Below are 27844 nucleotides of genomic sequence, written 5' to 3'. Positions count from 1 at the left end.
CCTGGTGGCCCGCTGGAATGTGGAGTTAACCAGGGCTATTGACTGTTTGGCTCCGAAGCGCCCTCTCCGATTGCATGGAGCCTGGACAGCCCTGTGGTTTTCCATGGATCTGAGGGCAATGAAACAATCGCTGAAACGGCTAGAGCACGGGTGGCGGATAACTCATTCTGAATCTGACTGGACACCGGTTAGAGCTCAATGTCGAGCCTACCAAGTGGCAATAGTGACGGCGAAAAAGACTTTCTTCACCGCCTCTATTGCATTTGCAGAAAACAGCATCAGGAGACTCTTTCAGGTAGTTCGCAATTTAGCGAAATCACCTGCTACATCGGGGCCCAGTACAGGCCACATGATCTCCTGCAATGATTTTGCAAAGTTTTTTGCAGATAAAGTCACTCAGATTCGAGAAGAGGTAGACTCCACCGTGGGAGCAGGGCCAGGGTGGGAGAGTGCTAGAGTTCCTGTCTAGTCAAGTTGCATGGGATCAATTCCAAACTGTTACCTCTGAGGATGTGAACAGGCTGCTTGGATGAGTGAAACCAACCACTTGTCTCCTTGATCCTTGCCCATCCTGGCTTATAAAAGCGAGCCGGGAAGGACTGGGTGATGGGTTTCGTGGGGTGGTGAATGCTTCCCTCCGTGAGGGAGCCTTCCCGGACTCGCTGAAAGAGGCGGTTATTAAACCGCTTCTTAAAAAAAATCTTTAGATGTGGCCACAATGGTCAACTATCGTCCAGTCTCAAATCTTCCATTCTTGGGCAAGGTGACTGAACGAGTGGTTGCTGAACAACTCCAGGCACGCCTGGAAGAAGCGGACCATTTGGATCCCTTCCAGTCAGAATTCAGGCCTCATCATGGGACTGAAACTGCCTTGGTCGCACTGGTCGATGATCTCTGCCGGGCTAGGGACAAAGGTGAAAGCTGTTTCCTAGTTCTGCTGGATCTCTCAGCGGCGTTTGATACCATTGACCATAACATCCTTCTGGACCGTCTTGAGGGGCTGGGAGCTGGGGGCACTGTCATACAGTGGTTCCGCTCATTTCTCCTGGGCCATGTTCAGAAAGTGGTGGTGGGGGATGAGTGTTCAGAACCCTGGGCTCTCTCTTGTGGGGTGCCTCAGGGTTCCGTCCTCTCCCCCATGCTTTTTAACATCTACATGCAGCCGCTGGGAGAGATCATCAAGGGGTTTGGGCTGGGTGTTCATTAGTATGCAGATGATACCCAGCTCTACCTCTCTTTCAAATCAGAACCAGTGAAGGCGGTGGAGGTCCTGTGTGAGTGCCTGGAGGCGGTTGGAGATGGTAGGTGGCTAACAGATTAAGGATGAATCCTAACAAGACAGAAGTACTGTTTTTGGGGGACAGGAGGCGGGCTGGTGTGGAGGACTCCCTGGTCATGAATTGGTAACTGTGCCCCTGAAGGACCAGGTGCGCAGCCTGGGAGTCATCTTGGACTCACAGCTGTCCATGGAGGCACAGGTCAAATCTGTATCCAGGGCAGCTGTTTACCAGCTCCATCTGGTACATAGGCTGAGACCCTATCTGCCTGCGGACTGCCTCACCAGAGTGGTGTATGCTCTGGTTATCTCCCGTTTGGACTACTGCAATGCGCTCTACGTAGGGCTACCTTTGAAGGTGACCCGGAAACTACAACTAATCCAGAACGCGGCAGCTAGCGGAACTAAACAGTACAAATTGAGAGCATTCGCAGATGACTTAGTATTGACGTTACAGGAGCCAGAATCTAGTACTAAAAGGGTTCTAGAACTGATTCAAGAATTTGGTCAAGTGGCAGGATTTAAATTGAATAAGTCAAAAACCAAGGTTTTAGAGAAAAATTTAACACCGATTAAAAGAGAGAGGTTTCAGAATGAGACAGGTTTAACAGTGGTTAAGAAAGTTAAATACCTGGGGATTAACATGACAGCAAAAAATGGGAACTTATTTAAAGATAACTATGAAAAATGTTGGTCTGAAGTGAAAAAAGATTTAGAAATTTGGTCAAATTTGAAGCTTTCACTGCTGGGCCGTATTGCTGCGATAAAAATGAATGTATTGCCTAGAATGTTGTTTTTGTTCCAAACTTTGCAGATTGTGGACAAAATGGATTGTTTCAAGAGGTGGCAGAAAGATATTTCTAAATTTGTCTGGCAGGGCAAGAAGCCCAGAATAAAATTTAAAATACTAACGGATGCAAAGGAAAGAGGTGGATTTGCCCTGCCAGACCTTAAACTTTACTATGAATCAGCAGCTTTTTGCTGGTTGAAAGAATGGCTACTTCTTGAAAACACTGACATTTTGGACTTGGAAGGTTTTAACAATGTATTTGGATGGCATGCATATCTATGGTATGATAAGGTCAAAGCACATAAAGCATTTAAAAACCACATTGTCAGGAAAGCGCTGTTTAATGTTTGGATAAGATATAAGGATTTGTTAGAAAATAAAACCCCAAGGTGGCTGTCACCAATGGAAGCGAAAGCCTTGAAAAAGGTTAATATGGAGGTCAAATGGCCGAAATATTGGGAAATTTTGGAACAAGACGGAGATTGACTGAAATTGCGGAGTTTTGAAAAATTAAAAAACAAAGTGCGAGACTGGCTCCATTATTTCCAGATAATGGAGGCATTTAAATTGGACAAGAAAATTGGCTTCCAGGTGGAAAGATCAAAATTAGAAACTGAACTGTTAGAACCCAAAACTAAGAATTTGTCAAGAATGTATAACTTGCTGCTGAAATGGAACACTCAGGATGAAACGGTAAAATCGGTTATGATTAAATGGGCACAGGACGTTGGACATAACATTATGTTTGCTGACTGGGAACAGTTGTGGACCACAGGTATGAAATTTACGGCATGTAATGCCTTAAGAGAGAATATTATGAAAATGATATACAGGTGGTACATAACCCCAGTCAAGCTTGCAAAAATCTATCACTTGCCCGATAATAAATGTTGGAAATGTAAAGAAACTGAAGGTACATTTTTTCACCTTTGGTGGACGTGCCCAAAGATTAAGGCTTTCTGGGAAATGATATATAATGAATTAAAAAAGGTATTTAAATATACCTTCCCTAAGAAACCAGAGGCCTTTCTCCTGGGCATAGTCGGCCAAATGGTGTTAAAAAAGGATAGAACTTTCTTTATGTATGCAACAACAGCAGCAAGAATACTTATCGCAAAGTATTGGAAGACACAAGAACTTCCCACGCTGGAGGAATGGCAGATGAAACTGATGGACTATAGGGAACTGGCGCAAATGACTGGCAGAATCCGTGACCAGGGAGAAGAGGCGATGGAAGAAGATTGGAAGAAATTCAAAGACTACTTACAGAAACATTGCAAAATTAAAGAATGTTAGAGTGATGTTGGACTGAAAATAAGCGGTTTCCAGCTGTACAGGTTAAGGTTAATGATAGATCAAGACTAAAGATTAGGATTAAAGATGTTTAATGAAATGGAAATTTGACAATTAAGAGGTAAAATTTTAATGTTATATTACATTAAGACTAAAAATTAGGTTTAAAGAAGTTGAAGTTATATATTTCAATATTATATTAAATTAAAGACTGGGATTAAAAAAGTGGAAAAGAAATTGCTGGACAAACAATTTGGATTGGAATACAAAAGAGGGAGGTATGAGGAAGTCCAGAAAATAAGCAAATTTAAAGACGGAAATGGAAAAGAGATATTGTTTTTTTTAATTGTTATGTTCTTTTTTTATTGTTGGTTTTTGTCTTTTGTGTTTTTTTATTTTCTCTTTGAGATTTGTATGGTGTATTTGTGTGTTTTTCTTTGATGTTTTTCTTTTCTTTTTTTTGGTTGTTTAATTTTTGATTGAAACTTTAATAAAAATTATTATTAAAAAAAAAAAAAAAAAACAGAACGCGGCAGCTAGACTGGTGACTGGGAGTGGCTGCCGAGACCACATAACACCAGTCTTGAAAGACCTACATTGGCTCCCAGTACATTTCCGAGCACAATTCAAAGTGTTGGTGTTGACCTTTAAAGCCCTAACGGCCTCGGTCCAGTATATCTGAAGGAGCGTCTCCACCCCCATCGTTCTGCCCGGACACTGAAGTCCAGCACCGAGGGCCTTCTGGCGGTTCCCTCACTGTGAGAAGCCAAGCTACAGGGCACCAGGCAGAGGGCCTTCTCGGTAGTGGCACCCTCCCTGTGGAATGCCCTCCCACCAGATGTGAACGAGAACAACAACTATCAGACTTTTAGAAGACATCTGAAGGCAGCCCTGTTTAGGGAAGCTTTTAATATTTGATGTATTACAGTATTTTAATATTTTTTTGGAAGCCCAGCCAGATGGGCGGGGTATAAATAAATTATTATTATTATTATTATTATTATTATTATTATTATATCAAAGCCCAGTCAAGACAAAGGGGGGGTATTTGACATGACTCAGGGACCTGGAAACTATAAATACTGTCCTTTGTATTGTGATGGAGTAAGTATGAAAGACTATATTTGAGTGACCAGCATACCTGGATCTCAGGTTCTACCTGAGACCACACCTTTTTTGCGACATATCTATGATGCCAATAATAATAATAATAATAATAATAATAATAATAATATATTATTTATACCCCGCCCATCTGGCTGAGTTCCCCAGCCACTCTGGGCGGCTTCCAATCAAGTGTTAAAAACAATACAGCGTTACATATTAAAAACTTCTGCCTTAAGGGCTGCCTTAAGATGTCTTCTGAATGTCAGGTAGTTGTTTATCTCTTTGACATCTGATGGGAGGGCGTTCCACAGGGTGGGCGCCACTACCGAGAAGGCCCTCTGTCTGGTTCCCTGTAGCCTTACTTCTCGCAATGAGGGAACCGCCAGAAGGCCCTCGGCGCTGGATCTCAGTGCAATGATGCATCCTGAGATGTATTATGGGAAACTTTGAAATATGGATGTAACCCATTGATCAGGCTAATAGCCGCTTTGCTTTCGTATATCCTGGTCTGGTCTCTGTTCATTTCCCGACTGGTTTGAGCCTTAAAAGGTACACTCTCTCCGAAGGTCCAGTCTTCCTTAAGAAGCTGAACCCCTTGAAGGGACCCCTCAATATTCTTGTTTCAATTGTATATTTAAAGCACTATGCTATCACTTTAAACAGTCACAGCTTCCCAAAAAAAGTTTGTTAGGGGTGCTGAGAGTTGTTAAGAGGTTCCTGTTCCACTCACAGAGCTGCAATTTACAGAGGTTTAACAATCCCACTTCATGAGGAATTGTGGTAACAGCTGTGAGTGAAATACTTCCTTGCCCTTTTAAATCTTTGTATTTTCAAACATTTTCAAAGATGAGCTGGCTTTGAAAATAAGACTAGCACCCTTACTGAAAGGAAATTGAACTGATAAGACTTCTTAGTAAATATTTATGATGCTGCAGTGATTAAGGTACACTTCACATGTGCAGGATGTTTTGATGGAAAACTTATTTTGGCTTGTATATAAGAGTTGTGGGATGATAACATGTATGGGAAAGGTCTGTAATCAACAGGGAAACTGTTCTCATGGGAAATAGCCATTGTTGTCACTTGTGCTGGTATTCTGATGTCGGAAATTAATCCAAGATGTCAAAATGACACAACAAGTGGGCCAGTGCTATGCACCAACAGTGTGAGAAAGCAATGATAATTAATCAGGTGGTGATTTATCTTTATCAAATAATGGTTTTTTGTGGTGCAAAGTGTTTGTAATGGGGGCAGTCCTGAGTGTGGCCTGCCTATGTATTATCCTAATGCAACCTTAATCGCTAAACAGAATCAATGCCTCTTCCATGTACATCAAGTTAAAGGAGACTTTTCTATGTAAATGATCTGCTCATTTTGCAGATATGAATATTTACGCTCTGTCTACGAAACATAGGCATTTCATTTTCACCTGATGAAAATAAACTGCTCTGATATGCTCAGCAGCTACTGGACCTTGCAATTTTTGCTTGCTACTTCATATTTGTGAGGGTGGGGCTATTCTGGCGCAAAGGGGAGTAGAAAAGTACATCACAGGAGAGAAATACAAGATGACCAATTTGTCTACTGCATTCATACCTTAATTCCTCACACACACACGCCCGCTCACACATCCAGTTTATTCTAAGATAAAAAAGGAAGGGAGTATCTCCTTTCTTCAGAATAACAGTTGATTGCCAAGACTGCTGCCAAGTGATTTTTCAGCCTAACTACTGCTTGGAGCAGGTGCTTGGATTCTCCCTTCCTCCCCAGCTTCCATTCTGTGACCCCAAGAAGCAATTTTGCTGAGAGATAAAAAGTTTTCTCAGAGGCCACACTAAGTTCAGTTTGGGAGGAGCGGAGAGCTCTAGTACTGTACTTTGTCTGGGAGGAAGTGTGGAGGGGTAGAGTCTTTTGTATACTTTATGTTTGAATTTCTTCACTAATGCTTTATTCCGGATTGTTTTATTTCATATTTTAATGTGTGGTAAACCGCTTTGAGATTTCTTCTTAAGAATATAAAGTGGTATAGAAAGGAAATGAATACAGTGGTACCTCGGGTTAAGTACTTAATTCGTTCAGGAGGTCCGTACTTAACCTAAAACTGTTCTTAACCTGAAGCACCACTTTAGCTAATGGGGCCTTCTGCTGCCGCCGCGCCACCGGAACACGATTTCTGTTCTTATCCTGAAGCAAAGTTCTTAACCTGAAGCACTATTTCTGGGTTAGCAGAGTCTGTAACCTGAAGCGTATGTAACCTGAAGCGTATGTAACCCGAGGTACCACTGTAATAATTGTAGTTCTGTAAGGGGAACAGGGGCCTCTTAACAACTCTCAGCACCTTTAACAAACTACATCTCCCATAATTCTTTGTTGGAAGTCATGTTTGTTTAAAGTGGTAGCATAACGCTTTTAATATGGCCTTCCTCTGCCTTCTGGCTGTGATGGTGTGTGTGTGTGTGTTTAGAGCATTCTAGTTGCAAAGCAACTCCCCATAGTGACACTTTTGCCAAATAAATACATAACTACATAATACATACATACACACACAACACATCTCGGCAGCTTTGTCCGGGTCTCCCTCCACCACACTTTTTAAAAGGACAACTTTTAATCTCCAAAGAACCTTGTCGTTGTTGTTTTTAATGTAACTAATCTAAATTAAAAGCTGTGTCAAGATATTTCTAATAATGAATGCAAAGTTGCATTTGTATACTGTTTTTGATTTAAATGTTCTACTTTTCATTTAAAAAGTATTTTTACTCCATTTATTTATTGCACACATTTTTCTCCAAGGAGCTCAAGGTGGCGTACGTGGTTCACACCTCATTCAATCCCCATAACAGCCCTGTGAGGTAGGTCAGGCAGAGAGGCAGTGACTGGCCCAAGGTCAGCAGGAGAGCTTCATGGCCGAGTGAGGATTCAAATCCTGGTCTCTCCCAGGCCCAGCACTCCAACCACTTAACTGAGCTTTTCCTGAACAACTGTGAATGTTGTTTCCTTTCTTGTGCACTAGAGCTTGAATAGCTGTTTATGTGTTTTGATTATGATTTGCCCAGAACAAAGGCATTAATTCTCCAGATTATTGAGGGGCGCTGATGCGATGTTGCGCGACATCCTGACGTCGCATGTATGACATTGCAAGGAACCAGGGGGTGGAGCTGAACACCCTCTGAACATTGAGGTGGCCTGGCTCCCTCAAAAAATACATTGGGGGGGGGGACTGCCTCATTTACTCCCTTTAGGAGTTGGCACCTATGGCCCTGAAAGTTCATGGCAGATTTGACAATGCATAAACTGGCACATGCTCCTAAGTGCAGAGTTGGCTTGGCCTGGGACTTCACGACTGCTGGCCCGTCTTATCAGCCAGAGGGTTTTACAGTTTGATATGTGTGTGTGTGCTTTCTTGCACTCGGTTGTTTAGCAACCCCTTGTGCTGGTGTGGTGTTGCTGCGCCCTACCCTGCTGTTGGCTATTGTTTTATAAACACGGTTAGCGTCCCCTGTTGCCACGACAACCAGCCTCACCATTCCCCAGAGAGGAGAAGGAGAGAGTGTATGTGTACGTTTGGCTCCTCAGGATTTCTTTTCCTTCTTTTCAAGGCCTTGACGTAACCCAGAGGGGCGTCTCTCTACTCAACTTGCCTCTGCATCCATTCTCTCCCCTCCAACGTGGTGCAGCCCAAAAAGAGCCGGGAGCCTCTGCAAGATCCCTCTTATTCCAGAGCAGCAGTGGGCATCTCAAGTGTGCCACCAGTGGGCAGCCATGGCAGCAGCCATCCCTGAGCAGAAGACCGCCCAGAAGGTGCGCCTGCCCCGGCGCCGCAGCGTCAGCCAGATCTGTCCCCCGCCACGGAGGCCAATGACTTTGGCAGAGTTGCACCCAGGCTGTGAGAACGAGCGGCTAGGAGTGGCCCGTGAGAGCATGCTCCAGAACCATCTCATCGCTAAGGTGAGGAGGCTATGGCGCGGGACTAGAGGGAGGGAGGTCCCCAGGCCGCTTTTGGGGACCTCTTGGGATTTGTTTCTGTGGCATTTTCACAAGTTGATGGGACTGTCAGCAAAGTGACCTCTGACAGCCTTCGCACCCCCACCCTAGCTGCTTTGGACATAGAGAGTCAGAGCATTGGTCCATCAGGCTCAGTGCTGTCTACACTGACTGGCAGAAGCTCTCAACGGTTTTATGGAGTAATTTCCCCCAGCTCTACCTGGAGGCACCAGGGACTGCCACTGAGCTGTAGCACTAAAAACAAAGCAAGTTTCGAGTCCTCATTGTGTTTTAAAGGCTGATTAAAATAGGAACACAGGGAGCTGCCATAAAACTAAGTCAGGCCCACTGGCTCATCTGGTTCAGTATTGTCCACACTGACTAGCAGCAGCTCTTCAGGGTTTTGGACAGGGGCCTTACCAAACCCTAGCAAGTTGAACTTGGGACTTCCTGACTGCAAAGCAGATGTTCTACCACTAAGCTACAGCTCTTTCCCCTCCATTGGGCCTGGCTGTAGCAGTAGCCATTTTCTATTTTGCTCTCTGGCAACCATGGCAACCTGTTTTCATATTATGTTATGCCAGTCTTTAATCTACAGTAATAAACTGTAGAAAAAGTTAAGATCGACACACACCAATTCACAGCTTCTCACTGAGGGAATTTTACTTTCCTACAGTGATACGGAGTGGCAGAAGTTCAAAATGGCTGCTTTCACACCCAGCTTCATGGTGCAGGGGCTCACATGGAAGCCACATGGTGGTGGTCTTGGGAGGGTGCGAGGTCTCCAGCAGCTGCCTGGGGCGGGCAGATAGGTTGATAAGGACTGCCCCTTAAATTGTGGATGCCAAGCACATTTACACACATGCTGTCCAGTATTATTTGTTTAGATCCGACCTTTTCATTTTATGAACGTGTGTGTGTGTGTGTGTGTGTTTTCCTGTCTTCTCGCTACACTGGATTGGAATAACAATTTTAAGGTGCTTCAAGGCTGCCTTACAGGGAACATACATTTTGCCACCAATTTTCTTCTATATGTTAGAAAAGGAACACCAATAAATGCTTTTGTTTGTTTGTTTGTTTGTTTGTTTGTTTGTTTATATTAAATAAATGTCTATACTTCCCATCATCCAAGGATCACAGGGAGTTTAAAATACAAAAACACAAAAATACATAACATAGTAACGAACACAAACAATACCCTGCCCCATATGCAGTTTCATTAGCCAAAGGCCTGGATGAAGATTAATAATAATAATAATAATAATAATAATAATAATTTATTTATTCCCCAGCCACTGGGTGGCTTCCACAGAAACCAAAAATACACTAAAATATAACACATTAAAAACTTCCCTGAACAGGGCTGCCTTAAGATGTCTTCTGAATGTCAGGTAGTTGTTTATCACTTTGACATCTGATGGGAGGGCATTCCACAGGGCGGGCGCCACTACCGAGAAGGCCCTCGGCCTGGTTCCCTGTAGCTTTGCTTCTCGCAATGAGGGAACCGCCAGAAGGCCCTCAGCAGTGGACCTCAGCGTCTGGGCAGAATGATGGGGGTGGAGACGCTCCTTCAGGTATACTGGGCCGAGGCCGTTTAGGGCTTTAAAGGTCAACACCAGGACTTTGAATTTTGCTCGGAAACGTACTGAGAGCCAATGTAGGTCTTTCAAGACCGGTGTTATGTGGTCTCGGCGGCCACTCCTAGTCACCAGTCTAAGCTGCCGCATTCTGGATTAGTTGTAGTTTCCGGGTCACGTTCAAAGGTAGCCCTACGTAGAGCGCATTGCAGTAGTCCAAGCGGGAGATAACTAGAGCATGCACCACTCTGGCGAGACAGTCCGCGGGCAGGTAGGGTTTCAGCCTGCGTACCAGGTGGAGTTGGTAGACAGCTGCCCTGGATACAGAATTGACCTGCGCCTCCATGGACAGCTGTGAGTCCAATATGACTCCCAGGCTGCGCACCTGGTCCTTCAGGGGCACAGTTACCCCATTCATGACCAGGGAGTCCTCCACACCAGCCTGCCTCCTGTTCCCCAAAAACAGTACTTCTGTCTTGTTAGGATTCAACCTCAATCCATTAGCCGCCATCCATCCTCCAACCGCCTCCAGGCACTCACACAGGACCTTCACTGCCTTCACTGGTTCTAATTTGAAAGAGAGGTAGAGCTGGGTATCATCTGCATATTGATGGACACCCAGTCCAAACCCCCTGATGATCTCTCCCAGCGGCTTCATATACTGTAGATGTTAAAAAGCATGGGGGAGAGGACGGAATCCTGAGGTACCCCACAAGTGAGAGCCCAGGGGTCTTAACACTCATCCCCCACCACTTTCTGAACACAGCCCAGGAAGAAGGAGCGAAACTACTGTATAACAGTGCCCCCAGCTCCCAGCCCCTCTAGACGGTCCAGAAGGATGTTATGGTCGATTGTATCAAAGGCCGCTGAGAGATCCAGAATGCTTTTGCCTGGTGCCCAAAGATATGTAATGAAGGCACTGGGCAAGCCTCCCTGGGGACACCATCCCACAAACAGGAAGCCACCACAGAAAAGTCTCCCTCTCCTGTTGCCACCCTTCAGAGATGAGTGCAGGGTCTGGGATGGTTGTTAGCAAATGGCAGACATCAGGATTTGCTCGCTAATAAGATAAACTGGTCAGCATGGAAGGGAATGCAGGTTGACTACTTTTAGTAAGCAGCAAAGTTCCAGTGGCCTTGAATATTGATGATAACACAGAATTAGAAGTGCGGGTGCCTGCAGGTGCCAGATTAAACACTAGAGGGAAGCATGTGATCAATAGTTTAAGGATGAGCTGAGATTCTGTTTCCTTTGCACAGTTGTTTATTGTATTCATATCCCACTTTTTGCTCCTGGTTCTTCTCCCCATCCTCATTTAACCCTCACAAAAACCCTGTGTAGCTGGCTAGGCTGAGAGGCAGTACCTGGCCCAAGGTCACCCATTGAGCTTTCATGGCCAACTGGGGATTTGAACTCTGGTCTCCCAGGTATGGAGTATGGCACTGTAACTGTCAGTTTGCATTTCTTAGTGCAGAATGTATTGATATGATGTGTAAAGATCTTTCCTATTCTAATTAACTCAAGAGGGTTATGGAACACCCACCCACCCCCCTCACACACAAAAACAAAGATCACCACAGCCAATCACAAACAAACAACCCCAACTTCTCTCACCACCAAAGGAACACAAGTGAACAGCAGAGAACCTGCACGAGCAATGCTGACACCAAACCTTACATACATTAAGTAAAATAGAAACATCCCCACCCTCACCCATCTTTCCCCCCTCCACCTCTTTCCCCCTTTTCTTCCTAATGTCTCAACAAATGAAACTGATCTGTAAAAATGTTACATGGTAAAAATACAAGAGAGAGACATTATACATACTTTTGTAAATCAAGAATTTTTTAAAATAAAAATACATTATTAAAAAAAAGAGGGTTATGAAAGCTTCTCTGTGTGAAAGAAAAAGCAGAAGGTTCATGATGTTTGGGTTGAGTACAGCTGGATTAACTGGCTCTGCTGTCCCTTTCAGTCAAGGCCATGCTGAGTATAAAAATAAGGCCAGAAGGAGCGTGGGTTTAACTTTATCTTTCTATCTCTTTTGCTTTGGTGTTCTGTACAGTAAACACTCGGGTTGCGAACATGATCCGTGCGGGAGGCATGTTTGCAACCTGCAGCGTTCGCAACCCGCAACGCCATGTCTGCTCACGCACGCACGGGGAACGATTTGGCACTTCTGCGCATGCGCAAAGCGCGATTTAGTGCTTCTGCGCATGCACAAGTGCCGAAACCCGGAAGTAACCTGTTCCGGTACTTCCGGGTTTCAGCGCATCCATAACCCGAAAATGCGCAACCTGAAGTGTCTGTAACCTGAGGTATGACTGTATATAGTGTTAAGGTTTAGTCTTTTTTAAAAAATATTTTATTAAGGGTTTTCTTGTTTTACAGTGTAAGTGTAATGCCTCGTATTTTTTTTCCCCATATAACATTTTTACAAATCCGTTTCATTTGTTGAGGCATTAGGGGGAGAAGAAAAAAAGAAAAAAAAGAAAGGGGGGTGGAGGGAGGGGAGATGGATGGGGGTGGGGTCGGGTAGTGATGTTTCTATTATGCTTAATGTATGTAGAGTTTGGTGTCAGCGTGCTTGTGTTGTTCACTTGTGTTCCTTTGGTGGTGAGAGAGGTTGGGGTTGGCCTAAGGTGTGATTGTTTGTTTGTGATTGGCTGTGGTGATCTTTGTTTTCGTGTGTGAGTGAGGTGGTTGGGTGTTTTGGATCAGGTTAGCCATATTGATTTGTATGCTGTTGGTGGATTATTGTCATTGTCCTGTTGGGCTGTGTATGTGATAAAGGGGAGCCATACCGGGGTGAAGGTGTCTTCTTCTGTTTGCCCCCGTGTCAGTTTCAATTTATTAGTTAATTTTTCTAGTAGGGCTGTTTCCCATACTATTTGGTACCATTGGTCCATGCTTACTCCTGACAGGTCTCTCCAGTGTCTGGTTATGGTGTTTCTGGCTGCTGAACGTAGGTGGATTATGAGTTATTTGTGGTGTAAATGGGCATTGTTGTCTTGGAAGATGTTTAGTAGGGCCAATTCTGGGGTGAAGTCTAATACTTGCTTAGTTATTTTACATATTTCTTGTATGGCTGTTGTCCAGAATAGTTGGATTTTGGGACACTCCCACCACATGTGGAGGTATGTGCCTGTGGAGGTGCACCCTCTCCAGCATTTTGGTGAGGTTCCTGGGTGTATTAGCGCTAGTTTCCTTGGTGTTAGGTACCACCTGTAGGTGAGTTTCAGTGTGAGTTCTTTTCTTTTCGTTGATATGGATTTAAAGGGGGGTTTAGACCACATTCTGGTCCATTGAGTGGGGTTAATCTCATAGCCTATGTCATTCTCCCATTGTTTTTTGATTGTGTCTAGGGGATTTGCGGGATTTTGGAGTAGTATTTTGTATATTGCGGATACCGTCCCTTTACCGTTTCCCTTTGTTGTTAGGAGGAGGTTTTCAAAGGTTGTCAGGGGCCTAGTTGCTGCTGATTTTACTGTTGGGTTGTTTAAGAGGGCATGTAGTTGGTGTTGTGTTAACCAGGGCATTTGGGTGTCTTCTAGTTTGTCTTGTATTTCTTGTGTTGACAAGGGTTTGTTATTTTTATAAAAGTCTATTAGGCGATATAAGCCTTTGGTTCACCAGGTTTTTATCTTGAGGTTTTGTGCTGCATGGTGGAATAATGGGTGGTACGCCAGGGGGATTAGTGGGGATGGGGTTGGGGATAGTTTGCCTATTTGTGTTTTCCATGCTTTGAGCATGGTCTGTGTGTACCTGTTAAGTGTTGTGGGAATTTTCTTTAGTTTGTTTGGGAGGAGTGGGTATGTTGTGGTGCAGGTATTTTCAATTGTGTCCCTCTCTAGGTGTACCCATTGTTTTGTCTCATCTTCTAGTATATATGGGATTATATGGCGTATTTGGTTGGCAATGTAATATGCTTCTATGTTGGGGATTCCCCATCCTCCTTCTGAGGTGGGGAGGTGCAGGTATTTGGGGCTTATTCTTGGTTTTTTATGTGAGAAGATGAAAGAGTGTAGTTTTCTCTGCCAACTGCGAAGTTGGGTTGAGGGGATCCAGATTGGGAGGGTTTGGAATAGGTAGGTTAGTTTTGGGAGTGTGATCATTTTGATCATGGCTATTTTGTCTGAGAGAGTGAAATTCATGTTATTCCATCTCTTTAGGTCTTTGTTAATTTGTCGCCACAGGGGCTTGTAGTTGTGGAGGTACAATTTATTGAGGTTTCTGGTTATTTGTACCCCTAGGTATCTGGACTTGGTGTGGCAGAGTTTTATTTTGGTGACCGTGAGTTCTTTTTGGGTGTGAGGAGGGGTGTTGAAGCACATAGCTTCTGACTTTATAAAATTTACCTGTAGGCCCGACACCATTGCAAATGTGTTGAGTTCTCTGATTAGGGAGGTTGCTGTGCTTATGGCGTCTGGTGTTGTGACCATTAGGTCATCTGCAAAGAGCCCTAATTTATAGGTTCTGCCTTTTATTTCCACTCCCTTGATGTCTGTGGCTGCTCGGATGCGGATTGCTAAGGGTTCCAGAGCCAGGATAAATAAGAAGGGAGACAGTGGGCATCCTTGTTTCGTGCCTCTTTGGATAGCTATAGTATTAGAACCCATATTGTTAGTTCTGCATTTTGCTGAGGCTTGGGAATATATTTGTTTGAGGATTTGTAGGAAGTTGGGGCCAAATTTCATGTTAGTTAGTACTGCTAATATGTATTTCCACTCTAAGCAATCAAAGGCTTTGAGGATGTCTAGGGACATAATTGTCAATGGGAGTTTAGTTGCCTTGCTGTGTTCGATCAGGTTCAGTAGTTTCCTGATGGGGTCTGTTATATTGCGGCCAGGGACAAAGCCAGTCTGGTCTGGGGCTATTAACTTGTGTAGGAAGATTTTTAGGCAGTTGGCCAAGATTTATGTGAATATCTTGTAGTCTTGGTTTATTAATGAGATTGGGTGGTATGATTCTACTTTGAGGCTGTCTTTTAGTGGTTTTGGGATGGAGACTATTTTGGAGTGGGTCCAGGTTTTGGGGATGGGGCCCCCTTTTATGATGTTGTTGAATAGGCAGGTCATGTAGGGCATCAAGGGTTCTTTGAATTTCCTATAGAATTCTGCTGTGAAGCCGTCTGGGCCTGGGGCTTTGTGTGGTTTCAGGTTTTTGAGGACCATATGTATTTCCTCTGGGGTGATAGGGCTGTCCATGAATTCCTGTTCCTCATCAGTTAGGGTAGGCATGGTCAGTCCTGCTAGAAATGTTCTGATTTCCTTCTCTGGTGGGTTATGGGAGGTGTATAGGTTGGAGTAGAATTCTGCAAATTCTGAGGTTATTTCTTCAGGGGAGAATGTTATGTTGCCGTCTTTTTTGGTGATGCAGTGTATTCTTGTTTTGAGTGCTTTTTTCCTACATCTATTTGCTAGTAATCTGGAGTTTTTCCCTCCATATTCATAGAAACGTTGTTTAGAATATAGAATGTTGATCATTGTTTTGTTAATTTCTAGGGAGTCTAGTTCTCTCCTTTTTTGTTCTGTAAGTTTGAGGAGTTTTTTAGATCCTGTTTGTTTGTAGCGTGTTGAGAGGGCTGTGATGTCTTGTTCTATTTTGCTAATTTTTGAGGAGGTTTGTTTTTTAAGGAATGTTTTCTCTTTTATGCAAGCTCCTCTGGTGACCGCTTTCATTGTGTCCCATAGGAGGGGGGTTGTTATATTGTCTACATCGTTTTCCTTGAAGTAGTTTTGGAGGGTTTTTGTGAGACTCTCTCTAATTTGTTTGCTTGTAGTTAGGATGGGACTGAAGGACCATGATGGGGTGGTTTGCGTTCCTTCTCCTATTTTAACGATGACTTCTACTGGGGCGTGATCTGTGATTTTAATGTTACCTATGTTCGTTGATTCCACTGAGGGGATCAGACCCTGTGTGAGTAGAATGCTGTCCAGTCTGGACACTGTATCATGACATCCCGATTGGAATGTATGGCTGATGTCTCCCGGGTTTTGCTCACCCCAAATGTCATAGAGACCCCTGTTTTTTAGCATTTTTAGTAACTTGTAAGAGTTCCTAGTTGTTGGGGGTTTCCTTCGGAGGAAGGTTGCCCATGGGGTTGTAGGGTGGATATCTTTCAGGGATATACCTTTCATATTTAGATTGAGGTCCCCTCCTAGGATTGCTTCCCCTTCAGAGAAGGAGAGGAATTTGTTTAGTGTCTTCTGGAAGAATTCTAATTGTTTCGCGTTTGGGGCATATATGGAGCCGATTGTTAGTTTGATTTTGCCATCTAGTGTCCCTTTAGCGAAAATGAATCTCCCTTTTTTGTCCTTGAGGACTGTTGTGGCAGTGAAGTTCAGGTCTCTACTGAGTATTATGGCTACACCGCAAGCTTTCCCTGAGCCTCATGCGACCCACTGTTGACTGAAGCGGGGGTCGCTCAGGAGTTTGCTGCCTTTGGGTGGGTTGTGTATTTCTTGTAGGAAGGTGATGTGTGGTTTCATGGTGTTTATGTATGAGGTGATGCGTTTTCTTTTGATGGGGTTTCCCAGCCCCCTCACGTTTAATGTAATTGCTTTTAGGTTAGCCATCTTGCTTATCTATTATGTGGGGCGATTCCCTGCCAACCCGTTCGGGTTGTCTTGTGTCTCTCTCTTCGTGTTGTTTAAAGAACCAGTGGGGTTGCGCTGACCTAGGGTGTGGTGGGTGGGGGGCTAATGGGATTAGAGTAAGATTTGGGTTAAAGAGTAGGGGGTAAGTTGTAGAGAGTTTCCTATATGTAGTCATATAGGTGTTTGTTTGGGGTATTTTAGGCCACCTGGCATTTAGCTGGTTGGTCCTAGGTCTCAGCTGGTGTGGAAGGCCGTGTTCAAGGACAGGCCATCCCCCCTGTTGTTTGCGATACAGGGAGATCAGTGAGACAGTGTGAAGTGACTTTGTAACGTCGCTGTCAAGTATAAGGTTCATAAGCAATGTTGCCAATGTTATGAGCAACATTGTTGGCGTGTTGGGGTGGGGATGTGGGTGCTGGTACGCTCTGGTGCCACCATAGTGCTGGTTGGGTATCAGATTTTAGCCTGATTGTGGGTTGTGTTATTAAGGTTGGAGGAGCTGTTTTTTCTTAGTATGGAGTATGGGGATGTTGAAGGTGTGGGTGATGGGGAATGTGGTTGAGGTCGTCTGGACTGGTGTTGGGGTGGGGATTTCTGTGGGGGTGCGGGGCTGGGGGGGATGTTGATGGTGTTAACTAAATCTATGTTTGGGGGGGAGAGGGGGAACGGGGGGGAATCACCAATCCTTCAGTTTGTGTTTTTTTCCTGGTTGCTTCATTCAGCTGCGGTTGTTGTTGTTGTAGGGTTGTCCATCTGCGATGAATTGGTTTGGTTAATCTTGGTCTGGTTTCTTGTGTCGTATGGCCGGCGGGACGGTTCTGAGCATGATGCTTGTCTGTATTGGTTTGCGTTGTTGTGCCGCTTCTGTTGTTTCTTTTTTTTCTGTACCGTCGTCCAGTTGTTTGCTGTTGTTTCCTCGTGGTTGGGGCTGTCACTTGGTGGGTTTGTCGGTTGCCATTCCGGTGGGAGGTCGAGTTCAAGGTTCTTTAGTAGTTGCAGGGCCTCAGGTATGTTGGTAGCCATGTGTTGTGTTGTATTGGTTGTTACAATGAGGCGGAAGGGGAAGCCCCATCGGTATTTGATCCCTGCTTGTTGGAGACGCTGGGTGCATGGGCACAGGCTTTTCCTCCGGTTTAGGGTATCCTGAGATAGGTCCTGTAAGGCCAGAATGGGGGTTTCTCCATATCGAAGGTTGGTTGAGTTTCTGAGGTTGTTCCATACCTCTTCCTTCTTTTTGTAGCGTGTGAAGCATACAATGATGTCTCTTGGAGGGGCGCTGGGTTTTGGCATAGGTTTTAGGGTTCTGTGAGCCCTCTCCAAGTCATCTGCCTCAAGTTTCAGGCTTGGGATTGTGTTTTTCAGCCAGCGTATAATTAGGTCTGCTGGGCTTTTCTCTGTTTTTTCAGGAAAGTTGCGGAAGCGGATGTTACAACGTCTATTGCGGTCTTCAAGGTCGGCTTGCTTAATTTTCATCTCTCGGTGTTCTGCTTCCATTTGGTTTACCAGTTTGTCCAGTTTCTTGTTCACACGTGCGTTCTCCTCCCGGTATTGCTCTATTATTCTTTCTTGCATTTGGTTCTTGTTCTCTAGAGCTTCCACTTTGGAGGTTAGATTGTTGATTAGTACCTGCATGGGAGCCATTGTGGCCTTCAGTGTTTCTTCTAATCGTGCTTCTAATCTTGCTTCCATTTCCCTCAAATCTCGTTTCGTTATTGGGTGGTCATCATCTTGAAGGGGAGTTACCGTTTTAGCATTGTTTGTCATCTCCCTGGTTGGTGTCATCTCAGTCTCCCTGATGGTTTTGGTTTGAGGTTGGCTTGGCGTCCTCTTGGAGTAGGGCGTGTGGTGGTTAGGAGTTGTGGCAGTGGTGATTCCTGGGTATTGTTTGGTTGCTGAGCTGATCAGGCGTTCTTGGCTGGTGGCTTTTACAGAGCGTTTGGATTAGGTGGTCATTTGTGTCACTTCTAGTCTGTGTTTTAGGAACTTCTCTAGGGTTTCTGTAGTTGCCTCAGCGGTGCCGCCAAAGTGGGGGGGGGCAGGTAAGCAGAGATGGGTAGACTAACGGACAGACAGTTCATATAAAGGGGGGGTGGTTAGCAGGTAGAGATGCAAGAAATTAGAGGGGTGGGGCCAGGGGAAATATGTGTTTAGGAGGGGGTTGTATATACCCCAAAGGGGTATTGGGGTCCAGTTAAGGTGGAAGTTGGGGTTGGGAGTGCGCTCAGAAACAGAGACAGACAAATAGGCTATATGTAAAGGGTGGAGGGAGAAAAAGGAAGAAGAAGAAAGAAAGAAGAAGGGGCAGACAGGAGATTGGAGTAAAAGAGAAGAGAGAGAGACAAAAAGAGAGTTGAAAGAGAGAGGAGATATAGTACAGTAATATCAGCAGTATTGCAGCAGTAGTTTTAGCAATAGTATGAGGGGGGCAAAGTATGATATGGTGACATGAATGTGTGTATGTGTTTCCTTTAGGGGAAGGGGGGGATGGAGAGAGGGAGGAGGGAGAGAAAAGGAGAGGAGGAGGGGGAAGGGTGGGAAAAGGAAGGAGAAGAAAAGAGAGGGGGAGAGAAGGGAGGGGGAGGGAGGGAGGGTGAGCTGTGGCAATGGTATGGGGGGAAAGTCTTATTTTAAAAGAGGGGGTGGGGGGAAAGGGCTCCCCTCTCAAAAACAAACTGATGAACAGGCTAAAAAGGGGGAGTTGATTTTAAAAAATAAAGGGGATAGAAAACAAAATTGGGGATGGAAAGTGAAAGGTGGGATAAAAGGAAAAAATAAGGGGGGTGAAGGGAGAGAGAGAGGAGAGCAAAAAGGGAGAGAAAAATAAACGGGGGCGGGGGAGAGTATCAACAGCAATAACAGTGATATGGAGGAAATTTTTGTTTTAAAAGAGAGTGGTGGTCTAGCTGGGGGCGAAAGATTCCCCCCTCAAGAACAAGCTAACAAATAGAATAGAAAGGGCTTTAAAAAGAGGGGGGGAATTGTGTGTTGTTGTTTTTTTAAAAAAACTATTTCCCCCTAATTATTATTATTATTATTTGTTTGTAAAAAAGTAAGGGTGGCTGCTGCAGCAGTGGCCCCTCTTTTAAAAAGAAAAATGATAAAAGTAGGTATATGGGGGGGGGATAAAAAAGAATTTTTTTTTTAAAAAAAGGGGGAGGAAGGGGTTAAAAAGGATTTTTTTAAAAAGGGGGGGAAAGGGTAGTTTCTTCCTTTCTGCGATCTTTGTCATGCGGCTTTCCTCTGTTTTCCTTGCCGCTGGAGGGGTAGGCTCCTGTTGGCTCAGCCACGTGTTTTTTCGGAGCCTTTTTTGCCTTCCCATGCTCACCTACCTCTCCTCTTCTTTCCCGTCGGCAGAGATGGGGGCAGCAGTGGTAAAGTTGGGGCTCCTTTTTCTTTCTTTCTTTTTCTTCCTCTTCCCCCCCTCCCTCTTTGCGTTAGCTTCACTGTCCTCCTGGTTTTGGAGCTCCTCTCGGCTGTTGGGGGGGTGGTCGGGTGCCTTTCCGGCTCAATCAAGGTTGTGGGGGGTGTTTTGGCTCCTTTGATAGACCCCCCCGGGCACCCCCAATTCCTCTCCGCTGGCAGTGCTGGCGGCAGCATTCCTGGGAGTCCGTGAGTCGGCCAGACAGAGCCTTTTACTCTGGCTGGCTTCAGGAGCTCTTTTCTGCTGTTGCAGCCGCCATGCTGCCTCGCCGGAAGTCTCAAGGTTTAGTCTTATTATAAGTTGTTGTAAGTTTAAATTAAGTCTGCTGCAACTGGATTTCTTATGGGCAGTGCCAATCCTGAATGGATTTGTGACCATTATGCTCATTTGCCTTCAGTAGCAGAAAAGCTCTGCTGGATGAAATTCAATTGCCTCTGGTCTATTTTTTGGGAATCCTGCAACATGTTTAAGTTTTTACTCTGCTAACTATACGTTGGAATCAGCTCTGGATCAATATTGAGTAGAATTTCATGACAGTAACCACTACACTATGCTGGTTCCAACAGAGTATGGAGCAGAAATCTCTAGGCCTAGTGATAGCAATGTATATTATTATAACACCTCTACAAAGAGATCTGGTTGCCTGTTTGTTAGTGGGCCAAGTTTAAGGCATTGCCCTTAACAACTTGGGACCAGTTTACTTTTGGGATTGCTTTAACCCATACATGCCCACTCAACTGCATTGACCCGCAGAACTGGCATAAGAACGTAAGGTGATCCTGCTGGATCAGGCCAATGGCCCAACTTGTTCAGCATCTTGTTCTTACAGTGGCCAACAAGATGGCCCTATGGGAAGCCCATAAGCAAGACCTGAGTGCAACAGCATTCTCCCTTCCTGTGGTTCCCAACAACTGGTATTTGGAATCATTGCTGCCTCCACCTTTGGAGACAGATCATACCCATTGTGGCTAGAAGCCACTGATAGCCTTCTCCTGCTCCATGAATTTGTCTAATCCTCTTTTAAAGTTGTCTATATTGGTGGTTAGGGACGTGGGTGGCGCTGCGGTCTAAACCACAGAGCCTAGGGCTTGCCAGTCAGAAGGTTGAAGGTTCGAATCCCCGCAACGGGGTGAGCTCCTGTTGCTCTGTCCCAGCTCCTGCCAACCTAGCAGTTCGAAAGCACGTCAAGTGCAAGTAGATAAATAGGTACTGCTCCGGCGGGAAGGTAAACAGCGTTTCCGTGCGCTGCTCTGGTTCGCCAAAAGCGGCTTAGTCATGCTGGCCACATGACCCGGAAGGTGCACGCTGGCTCCCTCGGCCAATAAAGCAAAATGAGCACCGCAACCCCAGAGTTGGTCACGACTGGACCTAATGGTCAGGGGTCCCTTTACCTTTATGTTGGTAGTTATAACTGTCATCACTGGAGCGAGCTCTATAGTTTGACTGCACTGTGTGAAGAAGTACTTTTGGTCCTAACGTTCAGGAGTTCTAGTGTTTGGAGAGAGGGAGAAAGGCTTTTCTTTTTCCTATCCACTTTCTCTATGCCAGGCATAATTTTATAAGCATCCATCATGTTGCCTCTTACCTTTTCTCTAAACTAAAAAGTCCCAAATGCTGAAACCTTTCTTTATAGGGGAGTTGATCGTTTCGGTGCTGTTTCAGGTGTCACACAATACTTATTCCACACTTTTAACAAATCAGCCTCTTAATGCAGTAGTACCTATACTTTGGAACTCCCTGCCTATTGACATCTGGCAGGCACTTTCACTGTGCTCTCCTGTTTGGTTAGGCAGACCTCCCCAGAATGTAGAATGTTGATGGGTGTTTTATTTCTTTTTAGCTACTGTTGATTTTAATCATCTTTAAAAACACTGAAAGTATCTGTTTAACTGTTTTTTATTTATAATTTTAATGTTTTTTTATTTTTGTAAACCTGCTTAAAGGTTTTCTGTATACATTTTGTTAAATAACATCTGAAAGATTAATGACCAGGAGTGTTATTAGATAACATGACTATTCTATTCTATTATTTTTATTGCCTTCCTATCCCACCTTTTCTCCCAAGGAGCTCAAGATGGCGTGCATGGTTCTGCCTCTTCTCATTTAATCCCCACAACAACCCTGTGAAGTAGATTAGGCTTGGAGTCGGTGATTGGCCTAAGTGATACCCAGCAGGCTTCATGGCTGAGTGAAAGACTTGAACCCTGGTCTCCCAGGCACCGTTGTCTGACACTCCAACCACTACACCGTACAATATGTGCAAGCCTGCAGCTTCCATTCATAGCCCATACTGAGGATGTGCCCTGTTAGCTGCCCAAGGGTGCCAACTGCTGAAGCCAAGCCTGTTAGTCATCATCACCATCAGATTGCACTTTCCACATACAAATTGTGTAACAAGATTACAATTTAGAAGTTAAAACAAGGCTGAAACCCACCAAACACTGCTCTCTTGAAACTTAACCCCATCAAAACTTAGCAGGACTCACTGCAGGAAATGTGTTTCGACATCAGAGCATATCCAGTTACATCCTTTTTAGAAATCTAGTCTGTGGGATGATGCCTCACTGTCCTCAAAAATTCACTTTGCCTCTTCTGTTCATCCCTCCAAAATAAATATATTTATGGCAATGCTGCCACCCTCTGTTTTAGCGACACCAAGCGTGCCTTTTCTGCAGCACCTACTTTCTTCTTCCTCCTCTAGGTGGCAACCTCTCATAAGTTTCCTTATTTCACTGCCTTTATCCATAGCATAAGATGCCGTTTTTTAAAAAAGAGAAAAGTTTGCTTATAACAGGACTGGAAGAAACTGTGTCCCTCCAGATGGATTTTTTTTTTTTACTACAACACCTATCAGTCCCAGGCCACATAGCCAATGGTCTGGGATGATGGGGGTTGTAGTCCAACCACACCTGAAGAGGCATAGGTTCCCTGTCCTTGCTTTTACATATATTTACATCCTGGGGGCAAGGTGGGGGATTGGCCTGATCATAAAATGAAAGAATTTGGAAAGGGTTGCTTAAAACTGTAACATGACTGCAGTTCTGAGTGGTACATCCATCCTCAGATCCATAAAATAAGAAACAGACCAAGGCAATATTATGGGGGCCTTTTTCTACCCCAGACTGAATTATCAGGGTAGTGTAATTTCCCAAAGCAAAGCCATATGCAGTTATATCAAGAGAAGAGCCTCTTATGTGCTGCACTTGAGAAAGTGGATGGGATGTTTAAAAAGGGGGGATAGGGGACAGAGAAGAGCCATTGAAATAATGGAGCCATTGAAATTAATGCACATGATTAATTTAGGCCCATTAGTTCCAGTAGGTCTACTCTGAGAAGGACTTAAGTTGGTGGCAACCCTTTATACTTAAATTTGCACAGCATGCTAACGATTACACTGCATTATTTTCCAGCTTTTTCTATGATTTGTTTTATTTTCCTAATCCAGTCAGATGCAGTGAAAATCGGGATATAAACTTTTAAAAAAACAAATAAATTGCCATTAAAAAAATTCCCAGAACCTGGTGGGGATCCAACTGAGTCAGGATCCTGGCAGCTGCCGCACTCTGGGGTCATGGCAGTACCCTAGACAAGAATGTCCATTTCCCTTTCTCCAATAAGAATGAACAGGAAATACCCAGTGATCTGTCCAATGTACAGATGGACAGCAATCAAAGCAGTTTTATCTAGAGATGTAACATTTCTGGAAATGCTGATATTTCAAAGAGTGAAAACCCTCCACATTACAGTGATACCTCAGGTTATAGACGCTTCAGGTTACAGACTCTGCTAACCCAGAAATAGTACCTCGGGTTAAGAACTTTGCTTCAGGATGAGAACAGAAATCACACAGCAGCGGCGCAGCGGCAGCGGGAGGCCCCATTAGCTGAAGTGGTGCCTCAGGTTACGAACAGTTTCAGGTTAAGAACGGACCTCCAGAACGAATTAAGTTCTTAATGCGAGGTACCACTGTATTTCTATATATAAAAAAGCATAGTTCATCCTCAAAACACCCTGAAATATTAAAGGAAACCACTGAAATATTCACAGTGTTTTCTTGGATGCCTTGCACAAAGTTAGATTCTATCCTTTGGGTTCAGAATCAAAAGGTAAGGCAGATTTCACCAATCTGGTGCCTCCACTTCCTTGGGACTATAGCTGACATCCGCCTTAGCCAATACTAAAAATGGTTCCTCACCCCTGTCTTAATGTGAGAAGCTATTCAATAGTGGAACAACATGGAAGTAGTTTAGAAGATGTTGAATACCCACCTGGTGTGGTTGTGGCAGTTGCAATGAGCCTACCAGTAGATGGTGCCAGAGAGCCAATGACAGGCAGAACCAATTACCTTATTTTTCGCTCTATAACACGCACCCGACCATAACACGCACATAGTTTTTAGAGGAGGAAAACAGGAAAAAATATTCTAAATGAAACAGTGGATGTATGATTTTTGTGGTTCATGCTGTGGCCACAGACATGTGATCTGACAGTGAGTTTGGAGTAGCCCAATGCAAAAATCCTGAGGATCCATGTGGATCCATGCTTTGTAACCACGTTTTTGCACCACTGCTGCCCCAGGCAACAGTGGGTGCATGATTTTTTTGGTGCAAGATGTAGCCATGGACATGCTATGTGATCTGATGGTGAATTTGGGGTGACCCAGTGCAAAAATCCTGAGGATCCATGTGCATCTGTGCTTTGTAACCACGTTTTAAGTGGGGAGGGAAGGAAAAGCACTCAAGGGACAAGGAGCAAGCGTGGGGTGGGTGGAGAAGGATTTCTGCTAATAATGAAGAAGAGGGGTATAAGGGGAGAAGGCTCCTCTCCTCTCCCACTTTGCTCCTTTAAAGCAAGCAGGCTCTGCTTTTCTTTCTCCTCGCCGCTCATCCCCGGCTTAGCGAGCTGAAAAACTTTGCTGCTATGTAGCGAGCTGAGTGGGGAGGAGAGAGGGACAGAGAGCCTGCTTGCTTTAAAGGAACCAACCAGACAGGAGCTGCTTACACTCGTGTAAGCGCCTCCTCTCCTCTCCCGCTTTGCTTCTTTAAAGAAGCAGGCTCTCTGTCCCTCTCTCCTCCCCACTCAGTGGCTCTTCTCCCGCTTTGCTGTGTCAAAGCAAGCCACGGAGGAGGGAAGGAAGGGGAACCATGGATCCTCTGCTCACGACTGCAGCAGATCCCCCCCGCTACCCGTAGGCATTCCCTCCATAACATGCACAGACATTTCCCCTTACTTTCTAGGAGGAAAAAAGTGAGTGTTATGGTGCAAAAAATACGGTAATTCAATTTTGTCTCCATCTTCCTTCCTGATGAGTTATATAAAGGACAAAAAGAAGACCATCATATGTATAAAGCTCCATGATACCATGGTGAACAGACATGGCTTTCCCTAGAGAATTCTGGGAGCTGTAGTTTGGGAAGAGTGCTGAGAGCTGCTTGGAGGGCCCTATTCCCCTCACAGAGTTACAATTCCCAGAGCGATTTAGCAATCAGTCACTCTTCCCTGAGAACTCTGAGAAATATAGCTCTGGGAAGGGAATAAGGTAAAGGACCCCTGACAGTTAAGTCCAGTCACGAACGACTCTGGGGTTGCGACGCTCATCTCGCTTTACTGGCCGAGGGAGCCAACGTTTGTCCGCAGACAATTTTTCCGGGTCATGTGGCCAGCATGACTAAGCCGCTTCTGGCGAAAACAGAGCAGTGCACAGAAATGCCGTTTCCCTTCCCGCCGTAGCGGTACCTATTTATCTACTTGCACTTTGATGTGCTTTCAAACCGCTAGGTTGGCAGGAGCAGGGACCGAGCAACGGGAGCTCACCCCGTTGCGGGGATTCGAACCGCCAACCTTCCGATCGGCAAGCCCTAGGCTCAGTGGTTTACACCACAGCCTCCTAACAACTCTCGGCGCCCTTCGCAAACTACAGCTCCCGGAATTCTCTGGGGGAAACCATGACCGTTTTAAAGTGGTATCATAGTGCTTTAAATGTTTAGTGTGAGTGTGGCCGGAAACTAAGGATGAAGCTGAGAGCCAGTGCTTCCCCCCTGGACTGTTTTTAAGTAAGGTAGGCAGGTGAGGGCAGACTAAGCTTGGTGGAGCAGTGTCCCATATACCCTAACATATGAGCTTCCACTGCCCTAAGCTAGCCTGAATCCTTCAGGTGCAATGGAGGATGCTGAAGGAAGATTCAACAGCTAGTGTGGTCAGTTTTTGCACATAGAAATGGAGAGAGGGGAGGAATACGTCATCTTGTCCTTTGTCTCAAACTGCAAAATGTTTTGGACTATTCTTGCAGAGTTGTCTTTGTTATGCAATGAATTTATGTGCTCCACTGTGACAAGTGTAAGTTATTTTAATCTGTCAGTCCCTTCTATGTGGTTTCAAGACCGGCTGAAATGACAGGATAATGACCATACATTATGGTACCTTAAAGCACTGATATGCACTGAAATACAATTCCCTCCCTCTTGTGTCTGAGGGCCATCAAAGAGTTATCGCTGCATACACACCAACATTTAATGCGTATGACTATCTCAAAGGATCCTGGGAACTATGGGTTGCTGCACATAGAGCTACAATTTCCAGCACCCTTGATAAACTACAGTTCCCAGTGTTCTTTGAGGGAAGCCACATCCTTTGAATGTCTAGGGTAGCATTTGGCCACATCCTACTCAGAGCAGGCCCACTGAAATTAACAAATTTGAAGATGACACCAAACTGGGAGGGGTGGCTAATGCCACAAAAGACAGAATTGGGATTCAATATTACCGTAACAGATTGGATAACCCTAGTTCTCCAAAACTAACACAATACAGTGGTACCTCGGGTTACAGACGCTTCTGGTTACAGATGCTTCAGGTTACAGACTCCACTAACCCAGAAATAGTACCTCGGATTGAGAACTTTGCTTCAGGATGAGAACAGAAATCGTGCGGTGGTGGTGCTGCGGCCGCGCGAGGCCCCATTAGCTAAAGTGGTGCCTCAGGTTAAGAACAGTTTCAGGGTAAGAACGGACCTCCAGAATGAATTAAGTTATTTACCCGAGGTAGCATTGTAAATTTCAACAGGGAAAAATGTAAGATTGTGCACTTAGTAGTACAAGTGAAAAGGATTTAGGGGTCTTAGTAGACCACAAACTTAACATGAGTTAACAGTGTGCTGCAGCAGCAAAAGAAGCAAATGCTATCCTAGGCTGCATCAACAGAAGTCTAATGTCCAGATCAAGGGAAGTAATAGTACTGCTCTATTCTGCCTTGGTCAGACCCCACTTGGAGTCCTGTGTCCAGTTCTGGGCACCACAATTTAAAAGGGACATTGACAAGCTGGAACGTGTGCAAAGGAGGGCAACCAAGATGATCTGGAAACAAGACTTAAGAGGAATGGTTGAGGGAGTCAGGTATGTTTAGCCTGGGAAAGGGGAGACAGAGGCGATATAAGAACCATCTTCAAATATCTAAAGGGCTGCCCCATGGAAGATGGAGCAAGTTTGTTTTCTCCTGCTCTGGAGGGTAGGACCAAAACAAGGAGATTCTGACTAAACATCAGGAAGAACTTTCTGACAGTAAGAGCTGTTCAACAATGGAACCCTTGGGAGGTGATGGACTCTCCTTTCATGGAGGTTTTAAAGCCGAAGTTGGATAGCAAACTATCATGGATGCTTTAGTTGAGATTCCTCATTGCAGGGGATTGAACTAGATGACCCTCAGGGTCCTTTCCAACTCTACAAGTTTATGATTCTATAAGTTATCCATGCCTATTAACTTCAATGGGTCTACTCTGATTAGGATTCGTATTGAATACTTA

The 27844-nt window shown here is 44.7% G+C and overlaps 1 protein-coding gene across 1 annotated transcript in view; it reads left to right on the top strand.

The window, feature by feature from the left end:
- Nucleotides 1-7621: 7621 nt before the first annotated feature.
- Nucleotides 7622-27844, top strand: part of CFAP77 (cilia and flagella associated protein 77) — a 103303-nt gene continuing 83080 nt past the window's right edge. The window contains exon 1 of the mRNA XM_080990668.1: nt 7622-8414. Within this exon, the coding sequence (XP_080846794.1) occupies nt 8229-8414 (186 nt within the window). The 5' untranslated portion in view covers nt 7622-8228. The remainder of the gene's footprint in view (nt 8415-27844) is intronic.

The sequence above is a fragment of the Podarcis pityusensis genome (genome assembly GCF_964106645.2).
Source record: "Podarcis pityusensis genome assembly, chromosome: Z".
NCBI classification, from domain to species: Eukaryota; Metazoa; Chordata; class Lepidosauria; order Squamata; family Lacertidae; genus Podarcis; species Podarcis pityusensis.
This window is presented reverse-complemented; position numbering and strand designations above follow the sequence as displayed.